The following is a 15,459-nucleotide window of genomic DNA, read 5'->3' on the forward strand; positions in this document are numbered from 1 at the left end:
TCATCATCATCATCATCATCATCATCATCATCATCATCATCATCATCATCATCATCATCATCATCATCATCATCATCATCATCATCATCATCATCATCATCATCATCATCATCATCATCATCATCATCATCATCATCATCATCATCATCATCATCATCATCATCATCATCATCATCATCATCATCAATCATCATCATCATCATCATCATCATCATCATCATCATCATCATCATCATCATCATCATCATCATCATCATCATCATCATCATCATCATCATCATCATCATCATCATCATCATCATCATCATCATCATCATCATCATCATCATCATCATCATCATCATCATCATCATCATCATCATCATCATCATCATCATCATCATCATCATCATCATCATCATCATCATCATCATCATCATCATCATCATCATCATCATCATCATCATCATCATCATCATCATCATCATCATCATCATCATCATCATCATCATCATCATCATCATCATCATCATCATCATCATCATCATCATCATCATCATCATCATCATCATCATCATCATCATCATCATCATCATCATCATCATCAATCATCATCATCATCATCATCAATCATCATCATCATCATCATCAATCATCATCATCATCATCATCAATCATCATCATCATCATCATCAATCATCATCATCATCATCATCAATCATCATCATCATCATCATCAATCATCATCATCATCATCATCAATCATCATCATCATCATCATCAATCATCATCATCATCATCATCAATCATCATCATCATCATCATCAATCATCATCATCATCATCATCAATCATCATCATCATCATCATCAATCATCATCATCATCATCATCAATCATCATCATCATCATCATCAATCATCATCATCATCATCATCAATCATCATCATCATCATCATCAATCATCATCATCATCATCATCAATCATCATCATCATCATCATCAATCATCATCATCATCATCATCAATCATCATCATCATCATCATCAATCATCATCATCATCATCATCATCATCATCATCATCATCATCATCATCATCATCATCATCATCATCATCATCATCATCATCATCATCATCATCATCATCATCATCATCATCAATCATCATCATCATCATCATCATCAATCATCATCATCATCATCATCAATCATCATCATCATCATCATCAATCATCATCATCATCATCATCAATCATCATCATCATCATCATCATCATCATCATCATCATCATCAATCATCATCATCATCATCATCAATCATCATCATCATCATCATCAATCATCATCATCATCATCATCAATCATCATCATCATCATCATCATCATCATCATCATCATCATCAATCATCATCATCATCATCATCAATCATCATCATCATCATCATCAATCATCATCATCATCATCATCAATCATCATCATCATCATCATCAATCATCATCATCATCATCATCATCATCATCATCATCATCATCAATCATCATCATCATCATCATCAATCATCATCATCATCATCATCATCATCATCATCATCATCATCAATCATCATCATCATCATCATCAATCATCATCATCATCATCATCAATCATCATCATCATCATCATCATCATCATCATCATCATCATCAATCATCATCATCATCATCATCAATCATCATCATCATCATCATCAATCATCATCATCATCATCATCATCATCCTACTGATTGTACACATTCTGTTTCATTGTGATTATTCCAATCACTGTAACCATTTGTAATCCTTTCAATTTTTATTTGTTTTATTCATTAATTACAGATTCAGTATTTCTAAGAACAATTGGATTTGTTTGGAAAGTATTAGCTATCACTGGTGTCAGTTGTATACCAATATTAATATTGAAATTTATTCATTATAAATTTAGACCATCGATTTATTCAAAACTACAATAGAATGTTATGTTCTTCTGTTGAATGAATTCATCCATCCACAAACACACACACACACATCCATTGAATTCTCTATCAATGACAAATGAACTAGATTTTCACAAACTTTTTTTTCTAAAAGTCATTCATTTACTACTTAAATTTTGTTATTTTTTATGTAACTTTTTATTTTTCAACTCATGTCCTGTAATGAATAACTACGATTTCGAGATGTTATTGATGATGATGATGATGTACGACTCTGACATGCCTAAATTGTTGTAAACACTGTGATCTTTTATACACCATCGTCCATATCTTTATCTATGTGTAAACCTAAAATCGGTTACATATTTTCCTTCGTTCTTCTTTTCTTTGTTGTAACTTTCTTTTTAAACTTGTGATTGATTTTTTTAATCAGAGAATAGATGATACAACATTTGTTTATCAACATAAGTACAATGTCGTCTCTCTTTTTTCCCGTAGAACTAGCATATATCTATGCAAACAATTCAACACTGAAAGAAAAAAATAGTCGAACAAGAGTTTAACAATTATTCGTCAAGACTGATTGAGTATTGATTATTATTGTTGTTACTGTCACAGATCCTACACACTACTACTACTATTACTACTACTACCTATGCTACTGTCATCAAATAAAAACACACAAAGTGATTATGATGCCTGTACTATTTGTATGTATGTGTAAGGTGCACGCTATTTGATGATTCTTATCTGTCTAATGTAACCAAATTTTTTATTTATTCATGTTGTTTCTTGATCTTTGATTAAATTGTGTGCTATTCATTTCGCTTCTCTTTTTTTTAAAAAAAAAAAGAAAGAAAGAAAACGTTTTATTTATTGTCATTGTAATTTCTTGTTGAATAAATTCATTATTGATGTGCATTGCATGTTTTGGCATCCAAACGGATCAGTATCATAGTTATTGTCAAAATGGTATATTATGTATGTATGTATGTATGTATGTATGTATGTGTGTATGCATGTACACATTGTCTTCATTCACACTTTCTACCCATTAAATTGGGTCAATTATTATTCATGATATTGTATTGGTTATATAGATTTATGGAAAACCACATTTTAGTTATCATAGTAACATTGTAGTAGTATAACTGATAAAAATAAACCAATATAGTATCACAGAGATAGAAGAAATTCGAATTACGTTATTATAGTTCTCAAAAGTTTGTAAAGAGGAAATCAACACTATGAGGACATTTTTATCAGTAATAGAGAAGGTAGGATATGAGTAATCTTTATTAATGCTCAATTATGATCGTATTTCACCATGTTGAAGTTATATTCAGCTCAAGTGATGGATACATTGTATCATAATGTTTACAATTGAAAAGCTTATCTTGTAAAGCCTATTTAATCGAAATCTATCGGTTGTGTCAGTGATTATAGTGAACGATCATCATAGTTTGTAACTTTAAATGATCTTAATCAAACTCTTCACTTTATCTATTTTGAAAAATTCCATCAAAGTTGGATCCCGAGGTTGCATTCTTTTTTCTTCTTACGTGTTCCTTCTAAATAGAGGCTTACTATCTTAGTTATACTACACAGATCACACTCTGTAATCACTGATAAAATGCAAAGTCTTCCGGATCCCCTGAGTAATTATGTAGACTTGTTTAGGATACGTCTTTTTCTTTCTAAATATTTAAGGTATTGTTTCTGGACTTGTCTGCCCGGAGCCCTAGTTTGGGTATAGGAAGCGAAGTTGACTTCACCTATTATAAGAGTCTGACTGGCTTGTTTTGGTTAGTATACAATCTCCACATGGATTTAAGGGGCTCATTTGTCTTTTACCAACTAAGTCATCCATATTATTGGCAAGATATCATACATTTAATTTAGTTAAACGCGTAAATATTAATACAAAGGGGCACCGAATACATATGCGCCATACAAGTCACTTGATTTGTGTGTGGGCTGCCCAGACCGAAGCAGGTGGTTTTCTTAGAGGACCACATACGGAGCCTTCGACCTAATGGTCTGATCCACAAGGTAGTGGAGCAATGTAACGAAATACAGTCCCATGACAGCCGGTAACCAACAATAGGTTCATACACTATTGGTTCGGAATGAGGGTTTTCTTACTCCCGTGGGTGGATCCTTCGTATCCACCAACCCGGTTATAGAGTCGAACATTCTCTTTTCATCCTCCCAATTTCGTAAACAACAGTAATGCCGCGAGAATGTAGTGAGTAGGACTTACATGAGAGTGACTGTATACGAATGGCCATGTGCGAGCATTTGGAGAGGGTGAGTTGACTCCCTACCCTCGGCTGCACCAGGGCATTCGGTTTTTTCCGCATTGGGAGTCGAACCCGGGCCGCCTGGATGAAAGTTAGGAATCCTAACCGCTAGACTACGCTTGACCGCTGGACTTTGATGATAGCCGACCAGAGATTTAGAGGAACACTGAAAGAGATTACTTCCGAGCAATTACTGTCATTTTGATCATTGATATTTAACATTCATATGAGTAACTCCAATCATGAAATCCTCATGATTTTGGTAGAAGTTGGTATCTAGAGAATAACTTACATTGATTGCTATAAACCTGTTTATAATTTTTCTAGACATCATTATTTTTGGAGTCAAGTAAATATTTATTAATAATGTTAGTGGTTGATACTAATGTATCACTCACTCGGTGCTTATCGATTAATAGTTTTCATAAAAGACGACTGACCATCTATATTTTAATACAGCCTGAAGAGTATTGGTGTTTATCTGATAATTGTTTTGTGGATCTTGTACTACTTGTCATAATCTAGTAGTATGAAAACGTACTCAAAATATTTTGATCATTTTTCTTAAGCAACTAGTTGTAACCACTTCTAAATAGTTTTTTATCTGTTTCGTATGGTATAAACGTTATAACTATATGATTATACTGACAGTTGAGTTTTCCGATGTAAAGTCTAGGGACTGTCCAGCTGACGAGTCCCAAATAGGACAAAATACGAATCCTAAATTCCACTGCCAGCCACTATCCATTTTTGCTTAAAAAGCTTGTGAATTGGGGCTATATCGAAGCAGACCTTACAGGTTACACATATGCCAACACGAGACTGATCAATTGCAGTCTTAAATAACAATTGGAAGATACAAGTAAAACGGCACCAAGTGAATTTGAACAATGTTTGTTCCTATTTATGTGACTGCTTTTTTTCAGAGTACAGGAGTTATGATCTACTGTTGGCTGATTTTCTGCTAATCTGATTAATTGATGGGCCAAGCGGCTTTATGGTGATCGATATTTATAAATAAATTGCCTTACAGAAATAATCTTTCTTCAGCTCATATAATCATTGAATAACGATTATTATGCTCAATTTCAAAGATAGCTGTGTACTGTTCTTCCTACCATCACATTAAACCAATGGTCCATGTAATATATCCTCCGGATGCTAATTCATTATGATTGGAATACTTTGGTATAGAATACACTCTGTACGCCTGATCAAGATTTCTTGATCTAGCTATCAGGGCCGGGGACAACGGATTAGAATAGCCTATCGTGTCACTATATCTTTGACCTTCGTTCCGTTTACCGAGTTAGGTGAACTCGTAAAAGCATTCAAGCATATCGACCATAATTTATGGACGACCTTTGAGCAACGCTAAAGTGGCCTTGAGAATGTCCACTGAGGCTAAGTGAGAGTTGTAAACCTGAATGAACGATAAGGATTGTGATTTACATTTGACAGTTAGGGATTGGGATTAGATTTATAGTTTTCATCCCAAACTGACATTAGCTAAAATACCAAGATGCTATTTAGCAAAAAGGATAAAGAATTTCACGTGAAAATCCAAGACCTGTTACCATAAATCTGTTTGATTCATCCATAAATGATAGTCTCGCTGAAATTATTTACTGTTCTATTATTATTCTACATAATGAGCAATATATCATAATTGTATGTTGGTACTGGTTAGTTCAATCAGTTTTTTTTTTAAAAAGACGTCCGTTACCTTATTACATTGATATCTTGGTAACTGTTAACCGTCTTCTCTGAATACAGAGAAAGTTGAATAGAAAACAACAATAAACATCACAATTATCTTATTTTATTCAGTATTATAATGATTATATAGAATCTCATACAAACAACATTGACATGTACACATAAGTGCACACAACCAGCTTTCTTTCTTTTTTTCTTTCTTTCTTACAATAGTTGCCTTATTACTTAAGTTAGATAGAATGTGTATTACAAACATTCACATAGAGATATACATGAGCACATATTTAGTAGTAATGACTATCTAATACTTTAGCAAAGTAACTAAAATAATAGAATTTAATAATGTTTTATCATAAATAAATGTGGCATTCGACATTTTTGTTAGAACTAGAATTCGCCTGTATTTATTATTGGTTTACTAAACATCATCAAATCGATAGCCATATATGGTTGTTGTTAAGTGAGACAATAAATATAAACTACAGTATGGTGCAATTAGTAATTCTAGCACTTATCAGAACAACCTCCAGTTTAATACAAACAACAATTAATCTTTTGACGTTGTTTTACTCAATTCACTTGATTTTTACAAAATGTCAGAAGATGAAATCAGTGCACTTGTAATTGATAATGGATCCGGTATGTGTAAAGCTGGATTCGCTGGTGATGATGCACCAAGAGCTGTATTCCCATCAATTGTTGGTCGTCCAAGACATCAAGGTGTTATGGTTGGTATGGGACAAAAAGATAGTTATGTTGGTGATGAAGCACAATCGAAAAGAGGTATTCTAACTTTGAAATATCCTATTGAACATGGAATTGTTTCGAATTGGGACGATATGGAGAAAATATGGCATCATACATTTTATAATGAATTACGTGTAGCCCCAGAAGAACATCCTGTCCTACTTACTGAAGCACCAATGAATCCTAAGGCAAATCGTGAAAAAATGACACAGATTATGTTTGAAACATTCAACAGTCCAGCCATGTATGTTGCTATCCAGGCAGTTTTATCTTTGTATGCATCTGGTCGTACTACGGGTATAGTATTGGATTCAGGTGATGGTGTAAGTCATACTGTTCCTATTTATGAAGGTTATGCTCTACCACATGCAATTCTTCGTCTTGATTTGGCTGGTCGTGATTTAACTGATTATCTTATGAAAATATTAACTGAACGTGGTCATTCTTTTACTACTACTGCTGAACGTGAAATTGTTCGTGACATCAAAGAAAAACTGTGTTATGTTGCCTTGGACTTCGATCAAGAAATGGGTACTGCTTCACATAGTTCATCACTTGAAAAAAGCTATGAACTACCTGATGGTCAAGTGATTACAATTGGTAATGAACGTTTTCGATGTCCTGAAGCAATGTTACAACCAAGTTTCTTAGGTATGGAATGCTCCGGTATACATGAAACAACTTATAGTTCAATTATGAAATGTGATGTTGATATTCGTAAAGATCTTTATTCAAATATTGTTCTATCTGGTGGTTCTACTATGTTTCCTGGTATTTCAGATCGTATGCAAAAAGAAATTTGTAATTTAGCTCCAACAACAATGAAAATTAAAATTGTAGCACCACCTGAACGTAAATATTCTGTATGGATTGGTGGGTCTATATTAGCTTCATTATCAACATTTAATCAAATGTGGATCACAAAACAAGAATATGATGAATCTGGTCCAGGTATTGTACATCGTAAATGCTTCTAATTTAACTTTATAACTGTACATTTTATTTTATTTGTTGTGTTTTATTCTTACCTTTGGTTCTTTCATAAAGAACATTATAATCAATCCTGTCTAAATGATTATGATTTCCTCTTCACAAGTTGTTTATTAGTTTTAAACCTTTTTTTTCTTGACGATTAAAATTCTTTCTAAAAGATTATTGTCTTTTGTTGTTGTTACTGGTGGTGGTGGTAGTTATTGATTATTTATTTATTTGAACACATAAATATTGGTACAAGGGGGTACCAGGTATATATGCGCCACACGGTGGTGGTGGTAATAGAGGTAGTGGTGATGGTGGTGTTTTAAATCCTACGTTCATATAATAAGAGTTAAACAATGAGCTCTTGTCAACTATCTTCAAACATTGTTCTCATTCGAATATAATTAAAAGATCAATCGAACTTTGTTATTGTTTATTTAGGTTAATTTATTATTATTACTATTTTCTTTTCAAAAAATAGCTGGTAATTGAGAAAATGTTTTCAGTCTTTCTTAAATGTTCAGTTTCTATAGTATTGGTTTATCTACTCTGAGATGCAGGTCCATCCAGTTGAATTCGGTGTTCGTCTTGCTGTGCTAATGAGGTGTGGCAACTTGGGCCGATGCATTTATGTGCCTGGTCCTACGTTGTAACTGACTGACATCCGGCTAGAGTCCTAAATAAGATGAAATGCGCGTTCTGGATTCCACTGCTAGCCACTATCCATCTTTGCATCTATCTAATTTAAGTTGATATGATCTTTTATTTGTGGTATTAATAACAACAATAACATTATATTCATGGACTTAAACATAGTAATGTATTAATGTGATGGTGATATGAAGTATTTGAATTAAAGTACAAACTAGGAATCCTAACCAAGAACTACTAGATGAGCACGAATGAACGAACGTATTGTATTTGGAATTTGAAATGAAGTGTAAAGGAATCAGTAGTTTATACAAACACTACAGTTAATCTATAGGTTGTTCATCTTTGATCATTATCTTTACTGAAAACAGAACTAATAAGATTTATTTCATACTGATTAAACATAAACTATTGAAGTTAAATTCAATATTATATAAGGTGAAAAAAATATTAATAGTTGAGATCATGAATCAATTTAAGCTAGACCACCATGGAAAACCTGGAAGCACTGAACGGTCGTTTCGTTCTAGTATGGGACTTCTCCTTGGCACTGTGTATTCACGACTCCACTTCGCGAGATTCGAACCCAGGATCTACCGGTCTCGCACGCGAATTCTTAATCTTTAGACCACTGAACCGTCATCCGGCGTAAAATGTTATTTATTACCTGATATCTTGATTTGTAGTGTATATTGTTTAAAAGAATTTGATTCATTGATAATCGAATAGGATTTTATTTAGTAAATCTATTACTGAAAATAATATTTCTTCGGTCTATTCATCTTTTTCCAAATAAGAATTTTCACTTTACTAATATTATTTAATCATATGAACATTGGAACAAGGAGGCATCAAATAGATATGCGTCATATAAATTATTCGGATTGTGTGAGAGCTAAGCTACTGCCTGGGTGCTCGAACCGAAGCAGAATCGCTTAATAAAATCTGAGGAATCATACAGTAAATCCTTCATTTGCAAAACGACAATCAATCGTCACAGACTTGATTGTTCCTTCACTCACATACTAATTGCTTTCTGTTCCCACTTTTTTTCCTTCTCGACTTTCTGCTGCCAGACATTGTATTTCTGATTAATGTTATATATTACTTATGTCGATATAAGTAGCACACACCGTAATATCAGTGTCTAATAATTCGTGATAGAACATATTGGGAAAATATGAAATTTTCATTTGTTTTAAATCACAAAATGATCTTTTAGCTGAACTATCATCAGAAATCTGGAAGTACTGAACAAAAGTTTCGTTCTAGTTTAAGAATTCTCAACAGTGTTCATCCATCAAAATGCTGTACTGTTGATAATCATGTACGTATTGAGGGCTAGCTTTAAAATGTAGTACTAGTGAGAATCTGTAACCGTTAATACAATTATCTACACCAGGTAATATCAAGAAAGGCAATACAATATCTTAGGTTGATTACAATTAAACCTGTACTCTTTTGGATTCCTGCTCAACGGTAATAACAATTGAGTATGGAGTTGCAAATAACCAATTGAATTCGATTCATTATGTCGGGATTGTGAAAATACACTGTTAAGAAGCATCGTACTAGAACAAAACAACTGTCCATTGATGGTCTATATAAGATCATGAAAAATATATATTGCCCGAAAACTGGCATCCTTATGTGATTAATAAGATATAAACAATTAATTCATTAAATATTTAAAAGAACAGTAAGATTGAATGTAATTTATTATGAAATCTATTAAGTTAATTGTTAAAACTTGTGAGTTTGTGCTTTTGTCAATGTATCAGGTAAAGATACCGCCAATTAGAGAACAGTGACTTATCAACAGCACCAATGACGCATAAAACAAGTACGAGCAGTCTACAGTCCTTCTTCCTACTCAGCTGTGCCTGTTAACTCATGAACACCAATCACAGCTTCTGCAATATGAATTATGTATTTCACACATACTGGGTTTGTATACAAACCAAACAGATCACATCACATTCGTACATGATCTGGCCAAATGTGGCTGTGAATATGGGAGATAGTAATGCATAGTCTGGGCATAACTCAAGAATGGTAAATCGTGTAATAATAATTCATAGATCAAAATAAAGCTTATGATAAGGGGAATACGATTATGAATAGTTTAGTTACTTAACAACTATACAATAAGAATATATAGTATAGTATTAGTTCAGAAATGGATCCCAACAGTTACCATTCATTATTCTCATCGGGATATAACATTAATATTTACAAAAATATATCATTATATAATCATACATAGTAGTATTCACTTGGTATTGTTTAGCTTTTATCTTCCCATTGAGGTTTAAGACTGTAATTGATCAGTCTGTTATTAGCATATGTGCATACTGTGCGTATGCCTCGATGTTGCTTTAATTCACAAGCTTTTTGTAAGCAATGATGGATAGTGGCTAGCAGTGGAATCCAGGACGCGTTCGAGTTCCATAGTGAACATCAACTCTGAAATGCAGGCATCTCCAGCTGACGAGTCCCAAATAGGACGAAACGCCCGTCCTGGTTTCCACTGTTAGCCACTATCCATCATAGTAGTATTATTGTGAGTATTTATTATCTAAATATACTATTAAGTAAAGGTTACATACAACATACAACTGAATTAGGATGATGATGGTAGTACCATTTCTTTAAATGATGCATGTATACATATACATATAGTTGAATATTGATAAATCCATTGAAAGAATGTAATGACTATCATGTATATTATGTAATACCAGTGTAAACGGCATACATAGTTATAGATAATGTATATAGTATTAAAACTATGTTACAATGATCTTGTTTGAATGTGTTAACAATGAATTACTTTGGCATTTTTTAATTTAACCGAATGATTGTCCATTTTTGTTGTTGTTGTTGTTGTTTTTCTTGTTTGTTTTTCTCACTATGAAATGAAATGTGAGTATTGAATTAAAACGGATTATATTTTATATTATGAATATCAGAATGGGTTTTTTTGTGTGTGGATATTATAGTAATTTTTAATAGTTGAGATCATGAGTCAATGAAAGTTAGATCATCATAGAAAACTTGAATGGCCTGGATGGTTGTTCTGTTCTACAGTGGGTATCCATGATCCCGTCTCATCAAATTCGAACCCAGGATCTATCAGTCTTGCGCAATGGCTCAGTGGTCTAGAGGTGAAGCACTTATGCGTGAGATCGATATGTGCTGAGTTGGAATCTCGCGAGGTGGGATCGTTGATGCGCACTGCTGATGAGTTTAAAATATTAAAATATTATAAGTAGTCTGTTTACTAAATAAACAACATGAGTTCTTAAAAAATTTTACCTTGAAAAGTTTAGAATGTAGATGATGATTAAAAGTAATTGAATCGATAATACCAAGATTGTTTGATTCATACTCTAGTAGTTAAGAATAGTTGAGTATTCGAATTAGAAAGAAATTAGACAGTACATATGAACGTAGTATATTTCTCAATTCAAAACAGACGAGGAACGATATATGAAGGTATTAGTAACTAGTTTAAACATTACAGTGGAATAATCGAGCTCTCTTTAAATTACACTTTACTTGTGGTGAAAACAGTCATCTCATCATTGTTCCCAATATTCAAATACCTCAAGGAGTCCTCAGGAGTTAGAATGTGTATTTATTTATTTAAGCACATAAAATTGGTACAAGAAGGCACCAGATAGAAAAGCACCACATAAATCATTCGATTTGTGTCAGGGATGGGATACTACCCGGGTGTCCAAACCGAACAGATGGTTCCCTTAAGGGACCACACCCCGAGCCTTCGGCCTAAAGGTCTAATACACAAGACAGTAGAGAAACGTCAGGAGATGCGGTCCCATGGTAGCTGGTCACCAACTATGGGCTCATGTGCCATTTGTTCCCTCAGGATCCTGGAGTCCGTATGTATCATTGGTTTGGAATGAGGGTTTTGCAACTCAGCTAGGTGAATCCTCCGTGTCCACCAACCCGGTCAAAGCGTCGGACATTCGTTTTTCGTCTTTTCAGTTTCGTAAACAACACCCGTGGTGCGATAAGGGAGTGATTAGGACTTCCCTGTGAGTGACTGTATACACGTAGCCGTGTGTGAGCATTTGAAGAGGGAGAGTTAACTCTCCCCACTCTCGACCCTACTAGGGAATTTGTGTAACCAAATCATGGTCTTTTTGTACTTTCTCTTAGAATCGAGTGATCGATTGATTATCTCACATTCAGCTCATCAGGACTTATCCTTAGAAAGAACTGATAGTTGGAAATTCAAGAAATCACACTTCTAATTTACTTACTTACACAGTAGGTTGACGATCAGTATGGTCTTGAATTATGTTTGTAGCGGTCACGGTTCTCACTGCATATGTTGATCTACTTGAAGGAAAAATATTTCTAGTGTGTTATTCCCATAGATAATTCTTAACATCTCATGAATTCGCTAAGAAAATTTTATCAAGTTTCATCGAATTCTTTTGTAGCTCATTTCACAGATTACTTAAAAAATTCCATACTTTATAAACTGAATATTGTTTTTCAGATATTTGGTAAAATGCCAAAGTAACATATGAATCATAAATATGCAATGATACAAATGTGTGACTGTATTTAGGTGGTGGTTAGAGGTAGTCAACACGAAACCCTGGACCCAGGTTTCGTGCTACTTGGCACTCGTCAGCAAAGTGTGCCTGTAATCTTGAGGGAACTAGCTCTCCCTGACAACGGGACTCAGTTTATGTTATTTACTTTCAAACGCTTTTGCAGTGAAAATTACATATCGCATCTACAGTCTCCTCCGTACTACTCTCAATCGAATAGCCAAGCAGAAAGATACGTGGATACTATTAAAAGAGCTCTGGTCAATGGGGGAGGAGAGGATATTCAAGAGCAAGTGATCAGTAAGCACCTAATTTCTTACAGAGTTACCCTCAATCAGGCAGTATCAGAAAAAAAAATCCGTGAAGTTTTTAACAGTTTGTTGCCGCTCAGAAAGACAAATAAACCCACGAATGAGTGTCGTGGATTCATCTCAAAAAGCCCTAAGGGGAACGAATGTAGAAGAGATAAAAAACTAAAGGGCAAAACAGCATCCATTCAGTGCAGCTATTCACAATTGGTCTTCAACTAACACTAAAAAGGTATCATCATCCATAATTTCGAAACAACATAGTCAGATTTATTCATTACTGAATATTTCTGAAACGTCTACAGACATACTGGTATTGTTTGTTTGAATCTTCTCATTGATGTTTAGGAGTGCAATTGATCAGTCTCTTATTAGTATATGTCCATCCTGTACGGATTGCCTCGATATTGCTTTAATTCATAAGCATTATAAGCAAAGGTGGATAGTGGCTAGTAGTGGAATCCACGATGCGCGTTTCGCCTATTTCGGACTTGTCAAATGAATGTACCTGCATCCCAGAATTGGCAGACACATTTAGATCTTTTTCATGCTATTTTCGCATGTCTTATACAAGTTTGCTAAACACTGCAACGCACATGTCAAGATATCTTATAGTTTTGACAAATGTTATCTCATAATTCACTGTTTGAATTCAAGAGAATTCCCAGTTGATTTACATTTTGAAGAGTCTTTCTAGTAAGATATGATCCAGGAAAACGGCAACACCAAAATCAATTAGTAAGAGATAACTATCGTAAGCTACACTAAATAAGCAATGATGACTGATTATACCCTATGATTGAGGGTGATTTCTGTAGTCATTGTATGATCAAGTGTGATAAATAGGTCGTTAACTGAAAAGTCTTTTTGATTGGATCACAGTGCTAAGCTTCTTTTTTCAGAAATGTTTTCCTTGGCTAAAAGTATTCATTTGAAGGATTTCATTAATATAAAAGTAGATCTAACCATAAATCAATATCACTCATAAAACTATGGGAGCGTAAGGTAAACTAACTCCTCTTGGAGCCCCTCTGGGGCTACTGCCGATCTCAAGCCCGGATAAAGGAGGAGGGATGGGCATGAAATTAGCGACCCCATCTCGTAGAAGCCCAACTCGCTAAAAATGCTAAACAGAAAAAATCATTCAGACCATTTAAACTCTGGCTTGGGAGTTAGAAGGTCTTCATTTAGAAGAGTTATGACGCCTCATAGTGGAAGCCGAGTTCCTCCGGAAGTCACGAGGCTGATGCCCTTTTCTGACAACCAGAGCGACCATTAAGTTAGGTGAATTAAATTATTACTCTATTTTAACAAATCTTCATGAATGTTATTTCACTGTTCATTTTTCCAAGTTCATGACCTTCTTCCTATAATAGAATATTGACTGAAGATTTTATGATTCTTGTCACAACGAGTACATTTGTTGTCACACTATCAATTTGTACACTATACGTATCATGTATTTCGTTAGTTATTTGTTGGTTTTTTGATATCTAAAGCATCATAACTGAGATTGTTGAGAAGAGTTTTTAGCTCAAGTAGATGATTTTGGTGGGGTTTTATTCCTTGATCTGTATAGTTTGATCGTTAAGCTTTCATTGTTACTCTGAAAAACATCATCAACACAAACTTCAGGTAGAAATGAAGTGTTCAAATTTGTCCATATATGACTCACAACTTATCCTGTCGACCTCATTGTTGGTTGATTATTATTGACCTTTAATTTGTCACTATTAATTATAACAGATCGTGTTCTACACCGAAAGCTGTGAGTCATATGTGGAGGAATTCGAACACTTCACTTCTATCTGAAATTTTATTTGCCGATGATATCGTTCTTATTGGTTGAATTTCTATTAGTGAATTTGAAAACGAAACGAAAACTCATTACAGTACCGGGATTCATCAGGTGTCTATCAACAAATATTACCGTTGTTATATTAAGTTTATGAATAACAACTATTGATTGTCTGGAATTACTAAATGAGAGTTCCTTGCGAGTATAGGAATCCTCAGGACTGTGGATCTACAACACTGTAATTGTTGATAAAACTGTAGTTGAAATCGTTCCAGTATTAGATTTGATTTATCAAAATTAATATTATTTCCTTATGCTTGTTACTCCTCATGCAATAGCGTAGGCGGCTAACCAGCATTCTCCATCCAAGTCTGTCCTGGGAAAATCCTCTCCAGTTGCTATTCATACTTTTCACGTCTGTTTCCAATTCTCAGA

At 34.0% G+C, this 15,459-nt stretch overlaps 2 protein-coding genes across 3 annotated transcripts in view; both read left to right on the forward strand.

The window, feature by feature from the left end:
• Positions 1–2,853, forward strand: part of ATP9A_1 (ATP synthase subunit 9) — a 52,455-nt gene extending 49,602 nt beyond the window's left edge. For both annotated transcript variants that reach the window (XM_051217081.1, XM_051217082.1), the window contains one exon: positions 1,834–2,853. The gene's annotated coding sequence lies outside the window, so the exon portion shown is untranslated. The remainder of the gene's footprint in view (positions 1–1,833) is intronic.
• A 3,502-nt stretch (positions 2,854–6,355) lies between these two features.
• ARP1_3 (centractin- actin- protein of the dynactin complex) lies at positions 6,356–8,175 on the forward strand. The gene has a single exon (XM_035733013.2). It carries the CDS (start codon positions 6,547–6,549, stop codon positions 7,675–7,677), a length of 1,131 nt encoding a protein of 376 aa, XP_035589831.2. The 5' UTR covers positions 6,356–6,546; the 3' UTR covers positions 7,678–8,175.
• The last annotated feature ends 7,284 nt before the right edge of the window (positions 8,176–15,459 follow it).

The sequence above is a fragment of the Schistosoma haematobium genome, chromosome 6 (genome assembly GCF_000699445.3).
Source record: "Schistosoma haematobium chromosome 6, whole genome shotgun sequence".
Lineage (NCBI taxonomy): Eukaryota > Metazoa > Platyhelminthes > Trematoda > Strigeidida > Schistosomatidae > Schistosoma > Schistosoma haematobium.

Coding starts and splice junctions, on each gene's coding strand:
- ARP1_3 (XM_035733013.2), top strand. CDS start 6,547: ATGTCAGAAGATGAAATCAGTGCACTTGTAATTGATAATGGATCCGGT.